At 42.9% G+C, this 22,441-nt stretch overlaps 1 protein-coding gene across 1 annotated transcript in view; it reads right to left on the reverse strand.

Annotated features, from left to right (window-relative positions):
- cryl1 (crystallin, lambda 1) overlaps positions 1–22,441 on the reverse strand; it is a 140,109-nt gene that overhangs the window by 33,509 nt on the left and 84,159 nt on the right. Inside the window, exon 6 of the mRNA XM_084314525.1 lies at positions 20,834–20,932. Coding sequence (XP_084170651.1) covers positions 20,834–20,932 — 99 coding nt within the window. The remainder of the gene's footprint in view (positions 1–20,833; positions 20,933–22,441) is intronic.

Below are 22,441 nucleotides of genomic sequence, written 5' to 3' on the forward strand. Positions count from 1 at the left end.
TTGATGCCTTCCTTTCCCATTAACGTTGCAATCCTTTTCCAGACACACTCACCCAGATCATTGTATGTCTGAAAGGGCCACAGAGAATCTCTTCAGAGAACACAGTCATCTTGGCAGGTGGCTTTGAAAATGGTGAGGAGGTTAAGATGGTTAGCAAGTCAGGCGTTGACTGCTTGGCAGATCTTTATAGTGACCAGGAGGAAGCTGACACAAGATTGGTGTTACATCAATACACCTTGCACAGTCACATTCTCGTCTCATTGTCAAATGTGATGATACAGATGTACTGGTTTTGCTTGTGTACTATTCAAGCAAAGGGATGTTTGGATCCTCAACAGTGTTCATGCACTCTGGACATGGCCCAAAGGAAAGATCCATCGATCAATGATGCCAGCAAATGCCAATATCTTTCAGTGGGCTTGACTTGCACTGAGTATTCTGTACTTCTGTATGACAAACTTTCTACTCCTTAATGCAGATAAAACTGAGATGTTAATTGTTGGCCCCCCAAACCACAGAGGCCTGTTTCAGGACATCTCCCTCAACTTTGATACCTGTCGTGTATCCCAGAGCTCCACCATAAAAAACCTCTGAGTAATTTTTTATTCCTCCCTCTCATTTAATGCACATATAAAAAATGTCACCAAAATTGCATTCTTCCATCTTCGTAATATCGCAAAAATACGCCCCATTTTAACTCTGGCTGATGCTGAAACCCTGATTCATGCTTTTGTCTCATCACGTCTGGACTACTGTAATGCACTTTTTTCAGGCCTACCTAATTCCTAATTCAAGCATCAAAAATCTTCAACTCGTGCAAAATGCGGCTGCACGGATACTAACTAGAACTAGAACATTTGATCACATCACACCAGTTTTGTCCGCCCTACACTGGCTTCCTATCCAAGCCCGTTCTGACTTTAAAGTGCTACTCCTCACCTGCAAAATTTTAAATGGGCTTGCACCGCTCTATCTATCCGATCTCATCTCCCGATACTCGCCCGCTCGTGCTCTGCGCTCACAAAATGCGGGGCTTCTATCGTTAAAAAGGGTTAAAAAGGGTTAAAAAGAAATCCGCCGGCCACAGAGCCTTTGTCTACCGCGCTCCCTACCTGTGGAACAAATTACCTGCCGTCATCAGGGGCGCCTGCTCTGTCGAAGCTTTTAAATCCCTGCTTAAGACTCATCTTTTCTCTCTCTCCTTCAACCTACCCTGATCTCACCTGGTCGGGGACTGACCTTTAGATTAATCTGTCTAGTTTAGTTAGGGTACAGGGTACTACATGGTACTACATGGTACTACAGGGCACTACAGGGTACTACAGGGTACTACAGGGTACTACAGGGTACTACATGGCACTACAGGGTACTACAGGGTACTACAGGGTACTACATGGCACTACAGGGTACTACATGGTACTACATGGCACTACAGGGTACTACATGTCTGCTCTTTTGCAGCACCACAAACATGGGAACTCTCTAACTCTCCCCCCCCCTTTCCCCCCCTCCCCCCCCCCTTCTCCCCCCCCCCCCCTCCCTCCCCCATCTCTCTGAGTGCCCGTCTCCTGGCGCTGACTAAGGTGATGGATGCCTCGGGGTCTTGGCCAAGATTGTAGTGACTGCTCTACATGCACCTCCGAGGCCTTGGATCAGTTATTCACCGTCGTCTGTCCGTGGTCCTGTCAACTGATTAACAGTATTAACAGACTGTTAACAGATTAACAGTCAACGCGGTTTCATTGCTGGGTTAAGTACTTCTATTCTATTCACATAATACGCTTACTTCATATATCTACTCCATTCACATATATGCTTACCACTTGTATCTATTGCTATGTCCGCCCACTACAATCTCATGAGCTGTCTAACGCCTGTCCCGTCTCCCTGTCCCCCTATGACTTGCTGTCCTGGAGTGCTGACCGGAGTGTCGGATGTCCCGTGATGAAGGCCGGGAGGTTGTGACCCCCTCTGCGTGCCCCCCTGTCTCCGGAGGTCTCGTAGTGGTGACCGGAGTGCCGGATGTCCCGCGATGATGTCGGGGAGTTCGCGACCCTCTCTGCGCCGCCCCCTATCTCCCTGTCTCCGGCTGTCCCTGAGCAATGTCCGGAGTGTTGAATGTCCCGTGACTAAGACGGGGAGGACGTGACCCTCTTTGCGCCGCCCCTGTGCCTCAAATACATCCGCTATCAGCTCTATCTTTAATCTTTCAAAATGTTCAGTTGCTATTGCTATTAGCTCTATCTTTAATCTTTCAAAATGTTCAGTTGCTATTGCATGCACTCATCTGTGTTTCACTACACACATGAGTGCATGCTTACCAACTGTCCGTCTGCAACACTACTATCACCAACATCTAAGAAGGGAGATCCCCCCTTGAATGGCCCTTCTAAGGTTTCTCTCCTCCACACTGCCTGTGGAGCTTTTTTCCCTATTGTTAGGTTTTAGTGAGTTTTTCCTTACCTTCGCGTGGGGTATGTCTGGGAGTGCTTGCATTCTTTCATTTATTTGCATTCATCTAAAAATGTTTGGACCTTATGGTGTTCTTGTTCTGTTCTTGACTTATTGTTATGTTTTCTTCTTGACTTGTTTAAAGAAGACCTGTACGGCCCATGGGGACATTAACGTGTGTTGTCGGGCCTTATAAATACATTTGATTTGATTTGATTTGACAACTAATAAAGAAACTTGAGTTTTGCTCTTGCTCTTTCCCTGACAGCCCAAATATGATCCATTTAGTCACTGATGATAATGTGGATGAGTGACAGTGATGTGTTGCTAGAATCAAGAATCAAGAGGTTTATTTGTCACATACATACCAGGGCATACAGTGAAATGCGGGTGGTCATGCAATAATTTGCAATAATACAATAATTAAATAGACAGAAAAAAAACAGGTAAGACATAAGATGTGCATGATAAAAATAGACATGCTAAATTCCTGAGAAGGCACTGGTTCCTATGTACACTACTATACAATATACAATTTTAACTCCGTCATTATGTTTTACTTACTATATCTAAACTATACTATACAAGAACCACATCTGTTAAATGGTAAATGGCTGCTTTTTTATATAGCGCTTTTATCCAAAGCGCTTTACAATTTGTTACTCACATTTTACCTATTCACTCACACATTCACTCACACATTCACACACCAACGGCGGAGGCAACCATGCAAGGTGCCAACCTGCTCATCGGGAGCAATTAGGGGTTAAGTGTCTTGCTCAAGGACACATCGACATGCTGCCCGCGAGGAGCGGGAATCGAACCGAGAACCTCTGGATTGCCAGACGACTGCTCTACCTCCCGAGCCACTGTCGCCCATCTGTTCTTTCTTTAAAGTGACTTTTATATTCTTCATTCCTTTAAAGAGATTTTTCCATTTTGTTTAAAGTGATTGTTTAAAGCCGTTGCAGCATGTGTGTTGTGTGTGTGTGTGTGCTCATGTGTACTTGTGAGTGGAGAGTTCAGTGTTCTGATGGCCTGGGGGAAGAAGCTGAGCCGGAGTCTCTCTGTGCTCGTAGCGTGTGTACGTAGGCGCTTGCCTGACCGCAGCAGCTTGAACAGGCTGTTGTTGGGGTGATGGGGGTCTCTCATTATTCTGCAGGCTCTGGATTTGCACCTCCTGTTATATAAGTCCTGCAGGGGTGGTAGTGCAATACCCGTAGTACGCTCTGCTGAGCGCACCACTCTCTGGAGGGCCTTCCTGTCCTGTGCCGTGCTGTTTCCAAACCAGGCAGTGATGTTTCCAGTCAGAATGCTCTCTACAGCCCCGGAATAGAAGGAGTGGAGTATCTATCTTCCCAGATACTCTGAACTTCCTTAACTGTCTCAGGTGATAGAGGCGCTGTTTCGCCTTTTTCAGCACAGAATCTGTGTGTTGACCATGTCAGGTCCTCTGTGATGTGGACTCCCAGGTACTTGAAACTGCTCACCCTGTCCCATTTATCCGCAGTGGCGTGTGTGTCACCTCCTGTATTCTCCTAAAATCCAGGATCAGCTCTTTGGTTTTACCAATGTTCAGGAGTAGGCTGTTATCCCGGCACCAGCGTGCCAGTTCATCAACCTCCTCCCGATAGGCCTTCTCGTCATTGTTAGAGATCAGCCCCACCACCATGTGTCATCCGCAAACTTCACTATGGAGTTGGAGCTGAACCTGGCCACACAATCATGTGTGTACAGTGAATACAGCAGAGGGCTCAGAACGCAGTAGATTGAAATAAAGGTGTTCTATTTCAATTTCAACCTGATTCAATTGGATCTTTGTTTCCATATGAAGTATCATAAAATGTATCATATGAAATATATAAATGATTAAATGTATCATAAATATATTAACAATATAGACCAGAACATTACCTCAAGTGACTTTACTTTGCAGTAACATTGCATTTGTCAACATGCTTCTCACCACTGATAATGGGCTTTGGACTGAAGACTTCATTATGTCAATGTTTCATTTTCTTTCATTTAGGACACCTCATACATTTAATTATGTAAATGGCTGCTTTTTTATATAGCGCTTTTATCCAAAGCGCTTTACAATTTGTTACTCACATTTTACCCATTCACTCACACATTCACTCACACATTCACACACCGACGGCGGAAGCAACCATGCAAGGTGCCAACCTGCTCACCGGGAGCAATTAGGGGTTAAGTGTCTTGCTCAAGGACACATCGACACGCTGCCCGGGAGGAGCGGGAATCGAACCGGGAACCTCCGGATTGCCAGACGACTGCTCTACCTCCCGAGCCACTGTCGCCCCTGTAACTCCCTGACCATGCATGCTATATTTACACATGTGGTATTGCTGGATTCAGCACAACCACACCTTTCTGAAAAAGCCCTCATCTGTGTTTCTATGACAATCCATGGCAGAGCTACTACAAAGTAAATGAGAACATTCTGCATAGATATTCATTTTTTACATTTCCGCTTATTTTAAGTATGTGTACATAGGTATATATTTCCTACATGCATAAAGATATTCACATCCAGGTTTTTCTATCAGGTTAAGCAAATGTCTGACTCTTAGCATGTCAAGTTTGAAAGCTCTTGGAGCTTGTATTATTAATCTACATGAGTTTATATGTCTCAACTCCCATACGGCCAGGCTATATTTTGGTTGTTTTTTCCTTTGGGGGTGTATAACAATATCTATCAATTGAACCATTTTTGCAGTAAAATATTTTTATACAAGAATCCATTTCACATATGGGAGACCTTAGAGATGAGGAAAAACATTGTCGTGTTTTGTTCTACCTCCGGTAGGGGTATCTCAACATTTTGGGGGCATTGTCACTAGGCTAGTAGTTTGCAGGCTGTTAGAGGCAGAAATAGGCGCAGAAACAGGCGTCACGCGATTGGCGCACATGTCACATGACAAGAAACGTCAGTGGCCAATCAGATCGCGGAAAAATGCAAGTTAGTTGGTAAAAGAATAGACGCGTCCTGGGACCACACATACAGTGAGGAAGAGGTTTCTATGGTGTTCATGGGTTCAATAGGACCTGGATGTCGGCCACCTTGGAGCATCTCGTTTGGTAGTAATGATCAGGAATCCCTGTAGGTTGTTACTCAGATAACATATCAAGGTTAAATTAAACGAGGTGGCTAAGTGGCGCAGTGGGCAAGGCGCTCGCCACTAACGCAGGAGACGCTGGGTTCAAGCCCAGCTCTTGGCGTTGCTTCCGGCTTGGCTGGTCGTTCATACTAATACAATTGGCAGTATTAGGGGGTGGTAAAGCCGGTGGGTGGGGATCGGACGTTGTGGACAGCGACTCCTACAGGTCGGTTGGTGCGCCTGTACAGCAGAATCAGGAAAGTATCGGGGGCAGCGTGAGTCTCCCACATGCTACTCCTCGCCACTGAGAGATCGTGCTGTGCAGGTGAAAAGATGCGACGGCTGCCTCCTCGTGTACCGGAGGGGACACATGATGCAAGGCTTCGTCCACATTGCAGCCGACCAGTGGGAGGCATGGTCTAGCAACGTTCGAGACAGGGGAGGGAAGAATTGGATAATACGAAATTGGGATGGGAGAAAAATAGAAAAATGGGGAGAAAAGGTAGACAAAAAAAATAAAGTTAAATGAAACGTCCACAGTGACTTGACTGTGTGTGCTGTGTAACCAAATAGTAATTTCAATTCACCATTCCTCAGGTACTCCAATATATACGCAGAACACATGTGTGTTTGGTGTTGAGCGAAAAACACTAATTCCCATACAATTAGAACAATCTTTGTATGGATTGAACTGAAAGGGTAATTAGCCCGCTCTTGTCAGGTGAGACACCTGGGAAGGATAGGTATTTATTCTGATGGGTCAAATCTGAGAACGGGTGTCCTTCGCTCTTTTGTCAAGCGCAACCACGTAGATAGGATCACGGACACACATCACTTGCATTGTGATCGCCATGACATGGACCGGTGTGTTTTAAAAAACACAATTTGGAGAACCCCTTGCTTCTCACCTGGACACATTGTCATGTTTATTTTCCCAACTTTTCATATTTTACAGGTCACATTCAAGTTCAAGTTCAAGTTTCTTTATTAGTTGTCATACAGAAGTACAGAATACTTTTATACAAAATGCTTCTTTCTGTTACGCTCCAGAGACAAAAATAGATAAGTATAAAATAAGTATAGCAAGTATAAAATAGAAGTCAAGTACGTAGACACAAGTGTTCAGCATGTACATATATACAATGTTCAATGCAGAGTAGAAGTAACTGAGTTACCATACAATATAATAATATACAATATACTATACAGTGCAAAGCAGAAATGGGATGAGGTACAATTTAGGTACAATTTACAGTAAGGTGTAATGAGGTATGGGTTGTAGTGCAAATTCTTTACCAATAAATATAAAGTGTGTTTAGGTGTTCTAAAGTGGGTAAAGTGGGTGCTGCAGTGAGTTGTTTGTTTAAAGTGAGTGTGTGCGTGTGGATGTGTGTGCTGTGAGTGCATTTGATGGTTGTTACATAGAGTTATTGTTCGTTGAGCATCCTGATGGCCTGGGGATAGAAGCTTCTTCTGATTCTCTCTGTGCTTGCCATGAGACTCCGATATCGCTTGCCTGACCGCAGCAGTTCAAAGAGGCAGTTGCTTGGGTGGCTGGAGTCTTTGATAATTCTCTTAGCCTTACCCATGCACCGCTTGTTGTAAATGTCCTGGAGAGTGGGAAGCCCCCCTCCAATTGTGCGTCCGGCTGAACGGGCCACTCTCTGTAGTCTGCTACGGTCTTGTGCGGTGCTATTCCCAAACCAGGAGGTGACATTGCCAGTCAGGATGCTCTCTATTGTACATGAGTAGAAGTTCTTAAGGATCTTCTGACTGACTTGGAACTTCCTTAGGAGCCTGAGGAAGTAGAGGCGTTGCCGTGCCTTCTTAACAACACTGTCAATGTGTGTGGTCCATGTCAAGTCCTCGGATATGTGGACTCCGAGGTACTTAAAACTGTTCACTCTCTAAACCGGTCCCCCATCGATGCTGAGGGGGCTATAGTCCCTGACCCCCGACCTCCTAAAGTCCACAATCATCTCCTTTGTTTTGCTGACGTTCAGGGAGAGGCTGTTCTCTTGACACCATCCCGCTAGAACCTTGACCTCCTCCAGGTAGGCCCTCTCGTCGTTTGCAGAGATCAGGCCCACCACTGCTGTGTCGTCAGCAAATTTTATGATTGTGTTGTTGTTCCGCTGTGCCACACAGTCATGTGTGTACAGGGAGTAGAGGACGGGACTCAGAACACAGCCCTGGGGGGCCCCTATGTTGAGAGTGATGGATGAGGAGGTGCAGTTGCCTGCTCTCACCACCTGGGGTCTGCCCGTCAGGAAGTCCAAGACCCACTGGCAGAGGTCATAGTTCAAGCCCAGGTCCCTGAGCTTGGCTATGAGTTTGGAAGGGACTATGGTATTGAATACTGAGCTGTAGTCGATGAACAGCATTCTCCCATAGTTCCCCTGCCTCTTGTCCAGGTGTGATGCTGCTGTGTGCAGCACATGGGCTATGGCGTCCTCCGTGGACCTGTTGGGGCGGTATGCAAATTGCAGGGGGTCCAGGTTGATGGGGAGGGAGGAGCAGATGTAGCCCTTTACTAGCTTCTCAAAGCACTTCATGGCTATGGAGGTGAGAGCTACAGGGCGGTAGTCGTTGAGGCAAGCAGGCTTGGATTTTTTGGGTACAGGGATAATAGTGGACTTCTTCAGACAGGTGGGGATGACAGCCTGTTCCAAGGACAGGTTAAATATGTCAGTGAATACTGGGGCCAGTTGGTCGGCACAGACTTTTAGGACGCGGCCGGGGATACCGTCCGGTCCTGCTGCCTTCACTTTCTTAAAGGTCCTCCTCACCTCATGTTCTGTTACCCTGAACACTGAGCCTCCCTCAGCAGTGTCCCCCCCCCTCCATTGCAGTGGTTTGTAGGCTGGTGTTGTTATTCCCAGCCTCAAACCTCGCATAGAAGGTATTGAGATCATTTGCTAAGGAGATGTCACTGTTCAGCTTGAGGGAGAATAGATTGGCATGCCTCGATCCTGACCTGACCTGGTGGGTCAGTAGGGCAACGCGTTTTACTGCCAAAGCGGCATTTCTATTTAACAGGGACAGCAAACATATTCATTCAGCAACAAAACGAAAACAAAAACACCTAGTCTAACCATGGCCTCAGGTTGAATATTCATCATGAACCCCCTCCCCCAGTCTGCTTGTGGTCTCTGACACAGGTAACGAGGTGCAGATGGAATAAAGACGGTGACTACTAGGGTGGGCCTTGTGGTCCTGCAGCTCAGTGAGCAGAGCCTGTGGCACTAACACCACGGCTAGAGGTCACCTGCGTGTTCTGTGAGGCCAGTTGGATAAAAGTGGCATAATGTTTTGTTTATATACAGCTGATAGAACCACACTCACTATACTGTATATCAGGGCAACGTCAACACCATGCTGCCAAATAGGATAATCACTGGGGGTTTGTGGGCCACACAGAGAACTTCAATTCATGTAAATTAATGTCTACAAATAACATGGAATAAACTAATCACGTGCATCACCTTTCTTTCACTTTCTAATGGTGTCAATGAAATCAATTCCAGACAGCAGGCGGTCCATACAAAACAACTGGAAAGCTATGGCTTGATACAGAAAGGCTAGATTTGCAGGCAGTCTCTTGCGGGCCATAGAAAAGTAAAAAGGGCCGTATCTGGCCCACGGGCCGCTAGTTGAATAGGCCTGCTGTACACTGTATGAGTGTGAATGGGTTCTTTTTTGTCTGGTACCGTCTGTGGCAGGTCACCTTTTGCTTTTTGACCTGACCTAATTTTTGTGTGAAAAGTGCTGCTGCTCCTCCTCCTCCTCCTCTTCGTCCTCCTCCTCCTACTTGTCTCCATTCCTCTCTGAGTAACTAATAGGTTCACGATTCCTGTTCCTCAACTTTGACAACAGGATCCGAGGAATGAAAACCCTGACAGATCAACAAAAAGAATATGGGCAGCAGCAGCTTTTTTTCTTTTTTTACTCTGGGTGTCTATTGTTATGTTTTTTCCCCAATTGTGATTGGGTAACAGTGATTGGAGAATCAAGAAAAGAGGGAAGGGTTTGAGATGGGTCAATTAAAATTAAAATCAGTCATTATCACTGGTTTCTGGGGTCCCTGAAACCACAAGGACACCATTGTTATGTTGATAACAGTAGTGATGAAGACTAACAGGCTGGTAAAGAGTAGGGAGGTGTGTATTGTTTATGTACAATAGGGTCAAGGTCAAAGTCTTTTTTCAAACTATTTCCGTTCTAAATTCTACACAGGTTTCTCTGCCACTTCAGTCACACTGAACAGATATTGTCACAATGGAATTTCAGATTCGTCTGAAGCTAAAAGCCAACCTGGCCGTAAAAAGCTGTAAAAACTGGTTTGTGTAGAGGTATTAGAGGGATGGTGGCGGAGGAAGACCTGTTTTCTTTACGGTCGCTCCGGGTTCCATGCGACGGACTCATCTATTGCACTGTGAGACCAAAGCCATGGTGTCTTTAATAAGCAGGTAAATCTCTGTATTGGTTCCGTGTTCATAGTGTACTTTGTTCCCAGTTCTTGCTGCAGCGCAGATCGCCGTGCTTCAACCGTTCAGATCATTCATTATAATAAATTGCTTACTAACTTACTAAAGTATAGAGGAGAAGAAACAAGCTGCACATTGTTCACACTGGCGGTACAGTTTGGTTTGGTTTGATTGGACAGTGTGAAAATGTGAAAATGCGAGCGACCCCGATGTGCTCAACGGACTCCAGAAAAGCCCCCCCATCGGTGGTCCACGAGGGGTTAAAAAACACAGGAGGGTAACAGCAACGTGGCGTTTCTGTCGGCTAGGACCTAAGGGTGCCCTCACGGTTCGCCGATGCTCGACGGGCGCCTCATGGGCCGAGCTCTGGTCCAAACACTTCCAACGCCTATGGAATGTCATGTAGATATGTGCCGACGTCTCCACAGCCATGTGTGAAGACACTAATATCACATGCTGGAGGCACTGGACTAGACTGTATGTATGTATGTATGTATGTATGTATGTATGTATGTATGTATGTATGTATGTATGTATGTATGTATGTATGTATGGTATGTATGTATGTATGTATGTATGTATGTATGTATGTATGTATGTATGTATGTATGTATGTATGTATTGTATACATATTTGTATGTATGTATGTATGTATGTATGTATGTATGTATGTATGTATGTATGTATGTATGTATGTATGTATGTATGTATGTATGTATGTATTGTATACATATTTGTATGTATGTATGTATGTATGTATGTATGTATGTATGTATGTATGTATGTATGTATGTATGTATGTATGTATGTATGTATGTATGTATGTATTGTATACATATTTGTATGTATGTATGTATGTATGTATGTATGTATGTATGTATGTATGTATGTATGTATGTATGTATGTATGTATGTATGTATGTATGTATGTATTGTATACATATTTGTATGTATGTATGTATGTATGTATGTATGTATGTATGTATGTATGTATGTATGTATGTATGTATGTATGTATGTATGTATGTATTGTATACATATTTGTATGTATGTATGTATGTATGTATGTATGTATGTATGTATGTATGTATTGTATACATATTTGTATGTATGTATGTATGTATGTATGTATGTATGTATGTATGTATGTATGTATGTATTGTATACATATTTGTATGTATGTATGTATGTATGTATTGTATACATATTTGTATGTATGTATGTATGTATGTATGTATGTATGTATGTATGTATGTATGTATGTATGTATGTATGTATTGTATACATATTTGTATGTATGTATGTATTGTATACATATTTGTATGTATGTATGTATGTATGTATGTATGTATGTATGTATGTATGTATGTATGTATGTATGTATGTATGTATTGTATACATATTTGTATGTATGTATGTATGTATGTATGTATGTATGTATGTATGTATGTATGTATGTATGTATGTATGTATGTATGTATGTATGTATGTATTGTATACATATTTGTATGTATGTATGTATGTATGTATGTATGTATGTATGTATGTATGTATGTATGTATGTATGTATGTATTGTATACATATTTGTATGTATGTATGTATGTATGTATGTATGTATGTATGTATGTATGTATGTATGTATGTATGTATGTATGTATGTATTGTATACATATTTGTATGTATGTATGTATTGTATACATATTTGTATGTATGTATGTATGTATGTATGTATGTATGTATGTATGTATGTATGTATGTATGTATGTATGTATGTATGTATTGTATACATATTTGTATGTATGTATGTATGTATGTATGTATGTATTGTATACATATTTGTATGTATGTATGTATGTATGTATGTATGTATGTATGTATGTATGTATGTATGTATGTATGTATGTATTGTATACATATTTGTATGTATGTATGTATTGTATACATATTTGTATGTATGTATGTATGTATGTATGTATGTATGTATGTATGTATGTATGTATGTATGTATGTATGTATGTATTGTATACATATTTGTATGTATGTATGTATGTATGCATGCATGTATGTATGTATGTATGTATTGTATACATATTTGTATGTATGTATGTATGTATGTATGTATGTATGTATGTATGTATGTATTGTATACATATTTGTATGTATGTATGTATGTATTGTATACATATTTGTATGTATGTATGTATGTATGTATGTATGTATGTATTGTATACATATTTGTATGTATGTATGTATGTATGTATGTATTGTATACATATTTGTATGTATGTATGTATGTATGTATGTATGTATGTATGTATGTATGTATGTATGTATGTATGTATGTATGTATGTATTGTATACATATTTGTATGTATGTATGTATGTATGTATGTATGTATGTATGTATGTATGTATGTATGTATGTATGTATGTATGTATGTATTGTATACATATTTGTATGTATGTATGGTATACATATTTGTATGTATGTATGTATGTATGTATGTATGTATGTATGTATGTATGTATGTATGTATGTATGTATGTATGTATGTATGTATGTATGTATGCATGCATGCATGTATGTATGTATGTATGTATGTATGTATGTATGTATGTATGTATGTATGTATGTATGTATGTATGTATGTATGTATGTATGTATGTATGTATGTATGTATGTATGCTGTGCTGGAGCGCACGGTGAGGAGTACAGGGAACGGGGACATGGGGGCAGCTCGGGGCTGTGTTTCCCTGAACAAACAAAACAAAACAAAAAAAATAGACATTCTCAGTAACAGAGAGCCGTCACGGCTTGACTGTTGTTTTGACTAACGCTGTCTGATCCCTGGAGGCCTGGTGGCCTGGAGGCCTACTGTAGCACTAGTACATACAGCCACTCACCTGTGAACCGTCTGGAACTCTGGGTTATCAAAAGAACTCAAAGCAACATTTGATATTTTGGTCTGATATTTGGGGCCAAGAATAAGAACAAACTGGCAAGGGTGGTTAACAATGCCAGTAAAGTTATTTTTTTTATCAACTTTTTCTCCCCATTTTCAATTTTTCTCCCATCCCAATTTCATATTATCCAATTCTTCCCTCCCCTGTATCGAACGTTGCTAGACCGTGCCTCCCACTGGTCAACTGCAATGTGGACGAAGCCTTGCATCACGTGTCCCCTCCGGTACACGAGGAGGCAGCCGTCGCATCTTTTCACCTGCACAGCTCTCAGTGGCGAGGAGTAACGCGTGGGAGGCTCACGCTGCCCCCGATACTTCCTGATTCTGCTGTACAGGCGCACCAACCGACCTGTAGGAGTCGCTGTCCACAACGTCCGATCCCCACCCACCGGCTTTCCCACCCCTAACACTGCCAATTGTATTAGTATGAACGACCAGCCAAGCCGGAAGCAACGCAGAGAGCTGGGCTCGAACCCAGCATATCCTGCGTTAGTGGCGAGCGCCTTGCCCACTGCGCCACTTAGCCGCCTACATTGCCAGTAAAGTTATAGTGAAACCACAAAGACAATTGACTGAGTTATATGAACTTCAGAATAGAGACAAGGCTCAGCTAATATTGTGTGATCCTTTGCATCCCCTTCATGGTGAGTTTGACAAGCTTCCACCTGGAAGGCGCTACAGAGTTCCCCTAGCCCCAAAAAACATATTTAAGAAGTATTTCATCCCACATGCCATTGCTTTTCATTTTAACCACTGTACTGGTTAGGTACCTGAAGCTCAAGTTTCAAGTTTCTTTAATAGTTGTCATACAGAAGTACAGAATACTTTCATACAAAATGCTTCTTACTGTTACGCTCCAGAGACTGTGCTAGACAAGATAGTATCAAATAACATAGTATAGCATGTAATTTAGAAGTAGAAAATGAGGTCACAGTGTTCAGTATAGACATATGTACAATGTTCGATGCAGAATAGACGTAACTGAGTTACCATATAATATACAATACTATGCAGTGTACTAATGTACAGTACTATATAGTGCAAAGCAGAAATGGGATGAGGTACAATTTAGGTACAATTTACAGTAAGGTGTACGAGTTGTAGTGCAATCCTTCATCAATAAATATAAAGTGTGGGGAGTGGGTGCTACAGTGTGTTTGTTTAAAGTGAGTGTGTGCTATAAAGTGTGTGGAGTGGGTGCTACAGTGTGTTTGTTTAAAGTGAGTGTGTGCGTGTGGATGTGTGTGCTATGTGCGTTTGATGGTTGTTGTTGTGTAGTGTTCATTGTTCGTTTAGCAGCCTGATGGCCTGGGGATAGAAGCTTCTTCTGAGTCTTTCTGTGCTCGCCTTAAGACTCCGGTATCGCTTGCCTGACCGCAGCAGTTCAAAGAGGCAGTTGTTCGGGTGACTGGAGTCCTTAATGATTCTCTTAGCCTTGCCCCTGCAACGCTTGTTGTAAATGTTCTGGAGGGTGGGGAGCCCCCCTCCAATTGTGCGTTCGGCTGAACGTGTCACTCTTTGTAGTCTGCTTCGGTCTTGTGCAGTGCTATTCCCAAACCAGGAGGTGATGTTGCCGGTCAGGATGCTCTCTATTGTACATGAGTAGAAGTTCTTAAGGATCTTCTGACTGACTTGGAACTTCCTTAGGTGCCTGAGGAAGTAGAGGCGTTGTCGTGCCTTCTTCACAACACTGTCAATGTGTGTGGTCCATGTCAAGTCCTCGGATATGTGGGCTCCGAGGTACTTAAAGCTGTTGACTCTCTCAACCGGTGCCCCGTCGATGCTGAGGGGGCTGTAGTCCTTGACCCCCGACCTCCTGAAGTCCACAATCATCTCCTTTGTTTAGCTGACGTTCAGGGAGAGGCTGTTTTCCTGGCACCATCCCGCCAGGACCTTGACCTCTTCCAGGTAGGCCCTCTCGTCGTTGGCAGAGATCAGGCCCACCACCACTGTGTCGTCAGCAAATTTGATGATTGTATTGCTACTCCGCTGAGCCACACAGTCGTGTGTGTACAGGGAGTAGAGGAGGGGACTCAGAACACAGCCCTGGGGGGCCCCTATGTTGAGGGTGATGGATGAGGAGGTGCAGTTGCCTGCTCTCACCACCTGGGGTCTGCCCGTCAGGAAGTCCAAGACCCACTGGCAGAGGTCATAGTTCAAGCCCAGGTCCCTGAGCTTGGCTATGAGTATGGAGGGGACTATGGTATTGAATGCCGAGCTGTAGTCGATGAATAGCATTCTCACATAGTTCCCCTGCCTCTTGTCCAGGTGTGATGCTGCTGTGTGCAGCACATGGGCTATGGCATCCTCCGTGGCTCTGTCTGTGTTTGTGTTGTTGTTGTTTTTCTTTTGTCTATGTATTGGGCTGTTTTGGGCTCTCTATCTCTCCGACCTCCTCCATCGCCACACCCCTACCCATCACCTCAGGTCTGCTGATGCCAACCTACTGACTCCCATCAAGACCAAGCTCCGAACCTGGGGCGACAGGTCTTTTGCGGCAGCCGCACCCTCCCTCTGGAATGCCCTCCCCAGCCACATCCAGACTGCCAACACCCTACTGTCCTTTAAACAGCCATCAAAACACACCTTTTCACTGTTTTTTGTTGTTGTTTACACCGTAAAAGCTTATTATTATTATTATTATTATTATTATTATTATTATTATTATTATTATTATTATTATTATTATTATTATTATTATTATTATTATTATTATTATTATTATTATAACTTCATTAAAACCCCATTTTATATTCTTATAATCAAACATTTTCCCTCAAAGTGAATGCAGTTTAATGTATGGAACCCGTTCTAGTGACTGGCTGGTTTGCTCAGAACAGGGCAAATCTGCATTTCATTATGATGCCCCTAGCTCATGGAATGAACTCCAACAGTTCCTTAAAGGGGAACTATCTTATAAATGGCCTTTTTGAGTGTTTAGCATTGTTTCCTAGCTATGTGAACTTATATTAATATGATCTATGTCTCAAAATTCTCATATTGGTGCATTCTTCCAATTCTCCTCTCACAATATTCACCCTCACTGAACTGAGTCGTTTGAAAATGTGCCTATATGTGATGTCATATAGTCACTGCTGCATGTTAATGTTCAGGGGAACACGACGCTCAGCAGGCCCGGCGCAGTGGTTTAGGAGCCCAGGCTCAAAACAGCTCGAAATCTTGAGGTAGAAAAATGCTGTTTTTGAGGACTTGATTAGAAATACAAAACAATGAATAAAAAAAATATATATATTACAGAGGTGTTCCATAGACTCACAGGAATTGTGTAAAAGTGCCCAAATAGTGAAAGAAATAGTAAAATAGTTCCCCTTTAAAGCTTGAGAGTCTTCCCTTTATTACAGAGTTTAAAACCTTTGTCAATCAAGTTGTACGTGTTTTAATTGTGTACACTCGACTTGACTGTAAATTAGAGAAACCTCAGTTGCCTTTCGAGTTTAAATAAAGGGTTGGAATGAAGTACACCAACTTCAGCAGCTTGTTATGTTTGTACGGTTTTTGTGTTGCGTTCAAACGTTAAGCACTGCAGGTTGACTGCCACTACATTGAAAAGCACAGGTTCAGTGACTCATCTTCTCAAACATGCCTCCAAGACATTATTATTTAACCTTCCGGACCGAATAATAGAACTAATCAAGTGGGCCGACCTGCTCTGACTGTCTGTGCGCATTCCTCTGGAGTCTAAAATCTACAGTCTGATTCGAGTCGACGCGGTAGATTACCTTTGACCCAGACTGGGATATCCTATAACTGCTGTTGCTGTTAAACATGCTACAGTACAAGTTTATACCAAATGTGACATGTCCTGTAAAGTAAAATGTGACATGACTAAAGTAAAATGTGACACGACTGTAAAGTAAAATGTGACATGTATATGTAAAGTATGGTGGTTTGTTTGCAAGCTGGTGTTCCTAATCAAAATATCAACCATTGTAAAGGATAAAGGAGTAAAAACTGGACACATCTCAGTAAGATCAGTTGTTTATCTCCTGTCCTGGCAAAATATATTATTACAAGTATATTATATACTATTATTTACATGGACAGAGCATGTTAATATCCTTTTAGTCAACTGGACTCTATGGCCTGGGAATATGGAATTTCACAAGCAAGTTTAATTTCTCAGCAGCCAACATATTATTTTGAATAGATGCACCAACACTGGTACTGGTATTGTATACTGGTATTGTATACTGGTATTGTATACCGGGCCAATAGCAATCTCCTTTCCTGTTTGGGGGTCAGAAGCACCTGTACTGTGGAACACAGTTACTCTTTGTACTGGGTGAGAATAGGACTGGAAGGGTTTTTGTGTGTGTGTGTGTGTGTGTATGTGTGTGTGTGTGTGTGTGTGTGTATGTGTGTGTGTGTGTGTGTGTGTGTGTGTGTGTGTGTGTGTGAGTGAGTGAGTGAGTGAGTGAGTGAGTGAGTGAGTGAGTGAGTGAGTGAGTGAGTGAGTGAGTGAGTGAGTGAGTGAGTGAGTGAGTGAGTGAGTGAGTGAGTGAGTGAGTGAGTGAGTGAGTGAGTGAGTGAGTGAGTGAGTGAGAGAGAATGGTATCAGTCAGCGGGAATCTGATACAACATTGTAACTCAGGTGTACAGTAATTCCGGGGACACGATGTCCTGAGAGAACAGAGAGGACCAGACTTAATTACACATCTCCACCACAAAGACACAGAGATAAAGACACTGTAATCAGGGAACTCTAACCGGTCCATTATATCTGCTGTGCTCAGAGAGCGAGAGAGAGAGAGAGAGAGAGAGAGAGAGAGAGAGAGAGAGAGAGAGAGAGAGAGAGAGAGAGAGAGAGAGAGAGAGAGAGAGAGAGAGAGAGAGAGAGAGAGAGAGAGAGAGACACAGAGAGACAGAGGGAGAGAGACAGAGAGAGAGGGGCAGAGAGAGAGGGGCAGAGAGAAAGAGACAGAGAGAGGGGTGACAGATTGACATACTGTAAGCCCTATATTGGTGTCATTATGGTCTTTCTATGTCGGTTCCTAGTGAGTGATGGGATTTCTTCTTGCAGTAATTCATTCCTACTGAGCACAGGGCCAATTCATCTCAAGCTTAACTGTGATACACAGTAATCTGTGGCCTGCATGGAAGTGTCTCAAGGCATTTCCACACATTGTGGATCAAGAGTCCGTAACATGTCGCACAAGGTGCATATTGTGATTGTCAGATTGCCAGATTTTCATGAAGAATAAGACACTGTGCTTATGACTGTTCCTAAAGCTTGGACTGATTTGGGCAAGAAGGCCTTTATGTTTTCTGCATCCTCTGCTTGGAATAACCTGCAGAATGAATTTAAACTCCAGGACCCGGTTACTCTCACTGAATTTAAATCCACAAGAATCCGAGTCTATTGATCATTGCAAATGTTTTAATTAATAATATTATAGTATTTTTCTCCTGTACTCTAACGATGCACATTTATCTGGACTGTTGTCTTGATGTGAGGTTTAAGTTGTGTCTGTTCAGCAGGGAGGGGATCTGGGGGAAATAGCGTGAACCTCTGCACGCGTTACGTTCCCCCAGTGAAACTCCTCGCTGTCAGGTGAAAAGAAGCGGCTGGCGACTCCACATGTATCGGAGGAGGCATGTGGTAGTTCTACACCCTCCCCAGGCCGACAGTGGGGCAATGCGCGCAACGACCAGGAAGGGAATTGGTATAACGACTAAATTGGGATGGGTGAAAAATACAGAAAGCCCCAAAAATCTTTAATATATATATATTTTTTTTTAAATAAAAATAAATAAGATGTTCCAAAATCCCTCTGTTTTGTTTTGCTAGTGTAGATTGAAAAAACTAAGTTTGCAAAGATATAAGAAAGCCAAAATGTTTACTATTATTCCTCACTGTTCATCGAACAGTGCATTTTTGTCTAGGCTTCTGGGCCCCGTTCCCCGTACCTGGTTCAACTAAGTCGATCAAGATGTCATTATCCAGATTCAGTTAACCCGATGTTTGAAGCCGGGATTTTCCTGTTCCTCGAAGGTGGATTCAGTCTCGTTAACTCAAGCCAGACTTGAGACCCAGGATAAGTGCGCGTGCCCGCCTCAGCCGAGAAGGCAGCAAGTGTCGAGAGCAGAGATCCTGATTCTCTAGCGGCATTGATTGATTAATTGATTTAAAACTTTAGTAACATATTGCAGTAGGCTCAATCGCCTCGCCGACAAGTTAAATGCGTTATCTATAGGCTAATTTTAAGTCCCTCATTACCTCAATCAATCAGATTATATTTCTTTAAACTTGCCTGCTGGATTGAATAATCAAATGAGATCTTGCTAGCGAAAATAATTAGTTAAACTGTTATACAGAATTACGATACGGCTCTCTTACCCATTGATTGATGTGTGGTCGATCTTTTACTTATCTCCACTGTGGTCTAACGGGTTGTTCTTTTGACTTTCACGTAGACGACCGGGGTTCGAAACCCTAGTCTTTTCCTTCTTTTTGCAATATAGGAATAATTCAATTTGGTGCACGTTGAGAGCTATATAAAGAATGACATCCTCAATGCATGTAGATTTATAATATTTTAACTTAAAACCAGGCTACTTTGGCGTATAATCATTAATATTATATTCCAAAAATTTATATTGGAAACACGGGGTTTCGAACACCGGTCGCTGGGTTGGCAGGATTTAGCACTACCGCTGCGCCACTGTGCCAGATGGGATAAATTCATTGTTTATACATTAATGAACGAGAGACCCGTGTTTAGAATATTCTTTATTTTGAATGAAGTTTTATTTCTTTATCCTCATTCATTAATGTGACGTCAACGGCTCATTCAATTTCTCAAATCCGTCAAACAGCGCATCTCATCAGACATCTTAATCCCAGTTACAATTAAAATAACCACATAATGTGTACATCGCACCGAGCGAGCGCCACGGTATATATAACGTGCATTATTTAGGACAAAGTGAATTTAGTATCAGCATTTTGGGTCTATTTTACATTTCAAAAGCCCCCTCTGGAAGAATGGAGCACAAAAACGTAATTCAGAATGGTATAATGCAGATCGTAGACTGTGGGAATAATTTCAGGAAACGGGCTGTCACTTCTTTGCGGGGGCGTGGCGATGGTTGATCCGGCTAACTTGAACTTAAACCCTGCTTTCGACCAGGCTCAAACTTTTGGATCTGTTGTCATGGTGATTTGGACAATCCAGGTACGGGGAGCCGGAAAGTCCGGCTTAAGTCAGACTTCACCGAAAGTTATCCGGCTAACTCAGTTATCCAGGTACGGGGAACGGGGCCCAGGTGCACACGCATCTCAAATTAAGATTCCGGACAGCGTCCTCCTCCTCCTCATTGACATGATGATGTGATGATGTAACAGGCTCATCTACTCCACTGTATCACAGCTTGGAGAGCGACCGTGGAGGTAATAGCAGGGGGAGGCTGACACGAGACTTCCCCCCCTCTGCCTCCATTACAGAGACATCAACACCACCATTCAGGAGAACTTAGAAGCTCTTGTCTTTGGGGACTGCTGGTCAGCTAGAGGTAAACGTAACACACACACACACACACACACACACACACACACACACACACACACACACACACACACACACACACACACACACACACACACACACACACACACACACACACACACACACACACACACACACACACACACACACACACACACACACACACACACACACACACACAAACACAGGATATTCCATTGACTTACATTCGATTGCTAACTCCTAACTCTACAGGTCCCACGTATACACACACAACAAGCCACTGTGTCGCCCTGCATCCCACCTGGACCAGTCTCCATGACTCAGCGATGATGGCATACTGCACACGGTTGAGGGCGAAGCCGTCGATCTCTTTCTTCAGTCGGACCGGTGCCTGCCCCACCTGAAGCCAGAGTTATAAGTTAGATTGTTAGAATGTTTTTATGTTTCACATACTGTAGGAACACCCTATTGTTATATGAGCATAGCCATATGTTCTTTCTATGTATTATGTATTATTGATTATTATCTCATAACAGTTCATGACCGTGATCAGAAATGTAACTGACCTATCTTAAGCCCGCCCTCTTGTCTTGATCCCCCCCACTGCAACTGTCCGAGAGGAGCAACAGTTGTGATTGGAGGATTGAGGAAAAGAGGGCTGGGCTTGAGATAGGTAAATCGTTTTAACTGGTCATTCTTTCTTTCTTCTCTCGTCTTGTTTATTTCGACTTTGTCTGTGCGTATCAACGTCACTGTAAATGAGGTTGACTTTATGAGAAAGGTTTTCATTGTAGCTCCACTTACGAGTTTTGGGCAGATTTTGGCATTCTTGAACGGTTCCTTCGAGATTTACGATTTACAAGCACGGAAGAGCAGTCGTAAGTTGGACACATTGGGCGCCAGAGGTCGCTGTGGGCGTATATGGCCGTGTGTGTCAGCGCTGTAATGAATGGGGCTACATGCCGGTGTTTGCAGTGCTAAAACTATATAAAATATTATAGCTATGGATCTAATAATATAGTCGATTGTCATTGAGTTTCTTCCGGTCAAGATACATTCATCCATACATTCCTGTTTTATACCGTGGTGAATATGAGTATAGTTTTAGAGTAATTCTGTGTAATCCCAGGAAACGCCGCTAAACAGCGTTTAGTGCATGTCACTATAAAGCGTGCCATTCCTCGCTTGGATCAACAATCAATCTGAAATCAACGCTATATTATCGGTATTATGTTTTATCATGCATGCATGAAAGGGTGGGGGGGGGGGGTTTCTATGCTTCGATCGTCACCAACGGCATATGTTGTGGAGTAACGTTACAGGACACACACGGATCACAATGAAGGCATGCTCGGATCAACGCAAGATTGATAGCATATAGCCCTTACCTTGACTAGGATGTACTGCAAAAAGAATATTCCAATTATCTGATCGCCATTCCAAGTATTGATGTCGATCGTGATGCCAAGATAATCCACCAAAGTACATGAATCCACGGTGCTTGATTCTCCCCAATCCATGTGTTATAAACGTTACTACTGCCAGAGAAGGAAAACCCGGACCGGACTTGTTAGATCAACGTACAGGCTGAGCCAGAGAGAATCCAATGATGTGCAATACCGGCCGCAAGGCGTTAGGCGGCGGTATTGGACGTTTGCGATCTCAGACCTATTCAGGACAGCCTGCCTCGATGGATTATGAATGGCAATAGCGAATAAAATAAATAACGACCCAGAAACGAGAATCTTCGTTTTCTGGCACTGAACCGTTGGGCCACAGAAACGAGAATTCTCGTGAACGGCACCCAAAGGGTTAAGGGCTTCATTCGGAAGAAATCGTTGGTGATTGCATTCACGTCGATTCTACAGACATCCTCGGAATTAAATAATTATAATAATAATAAATACGA

This window comes from Notolepis coatsorum, assembly GCF_963971535.1.
Source record: "Notolepis coatsorum genome assembly, chromosome: 5".
NCBI lineage: Eukaryota > Metazoa > Chordata > Actinopteri > Aulopiformes > Paralepididae > Notolepis > Notolepis coatsorum.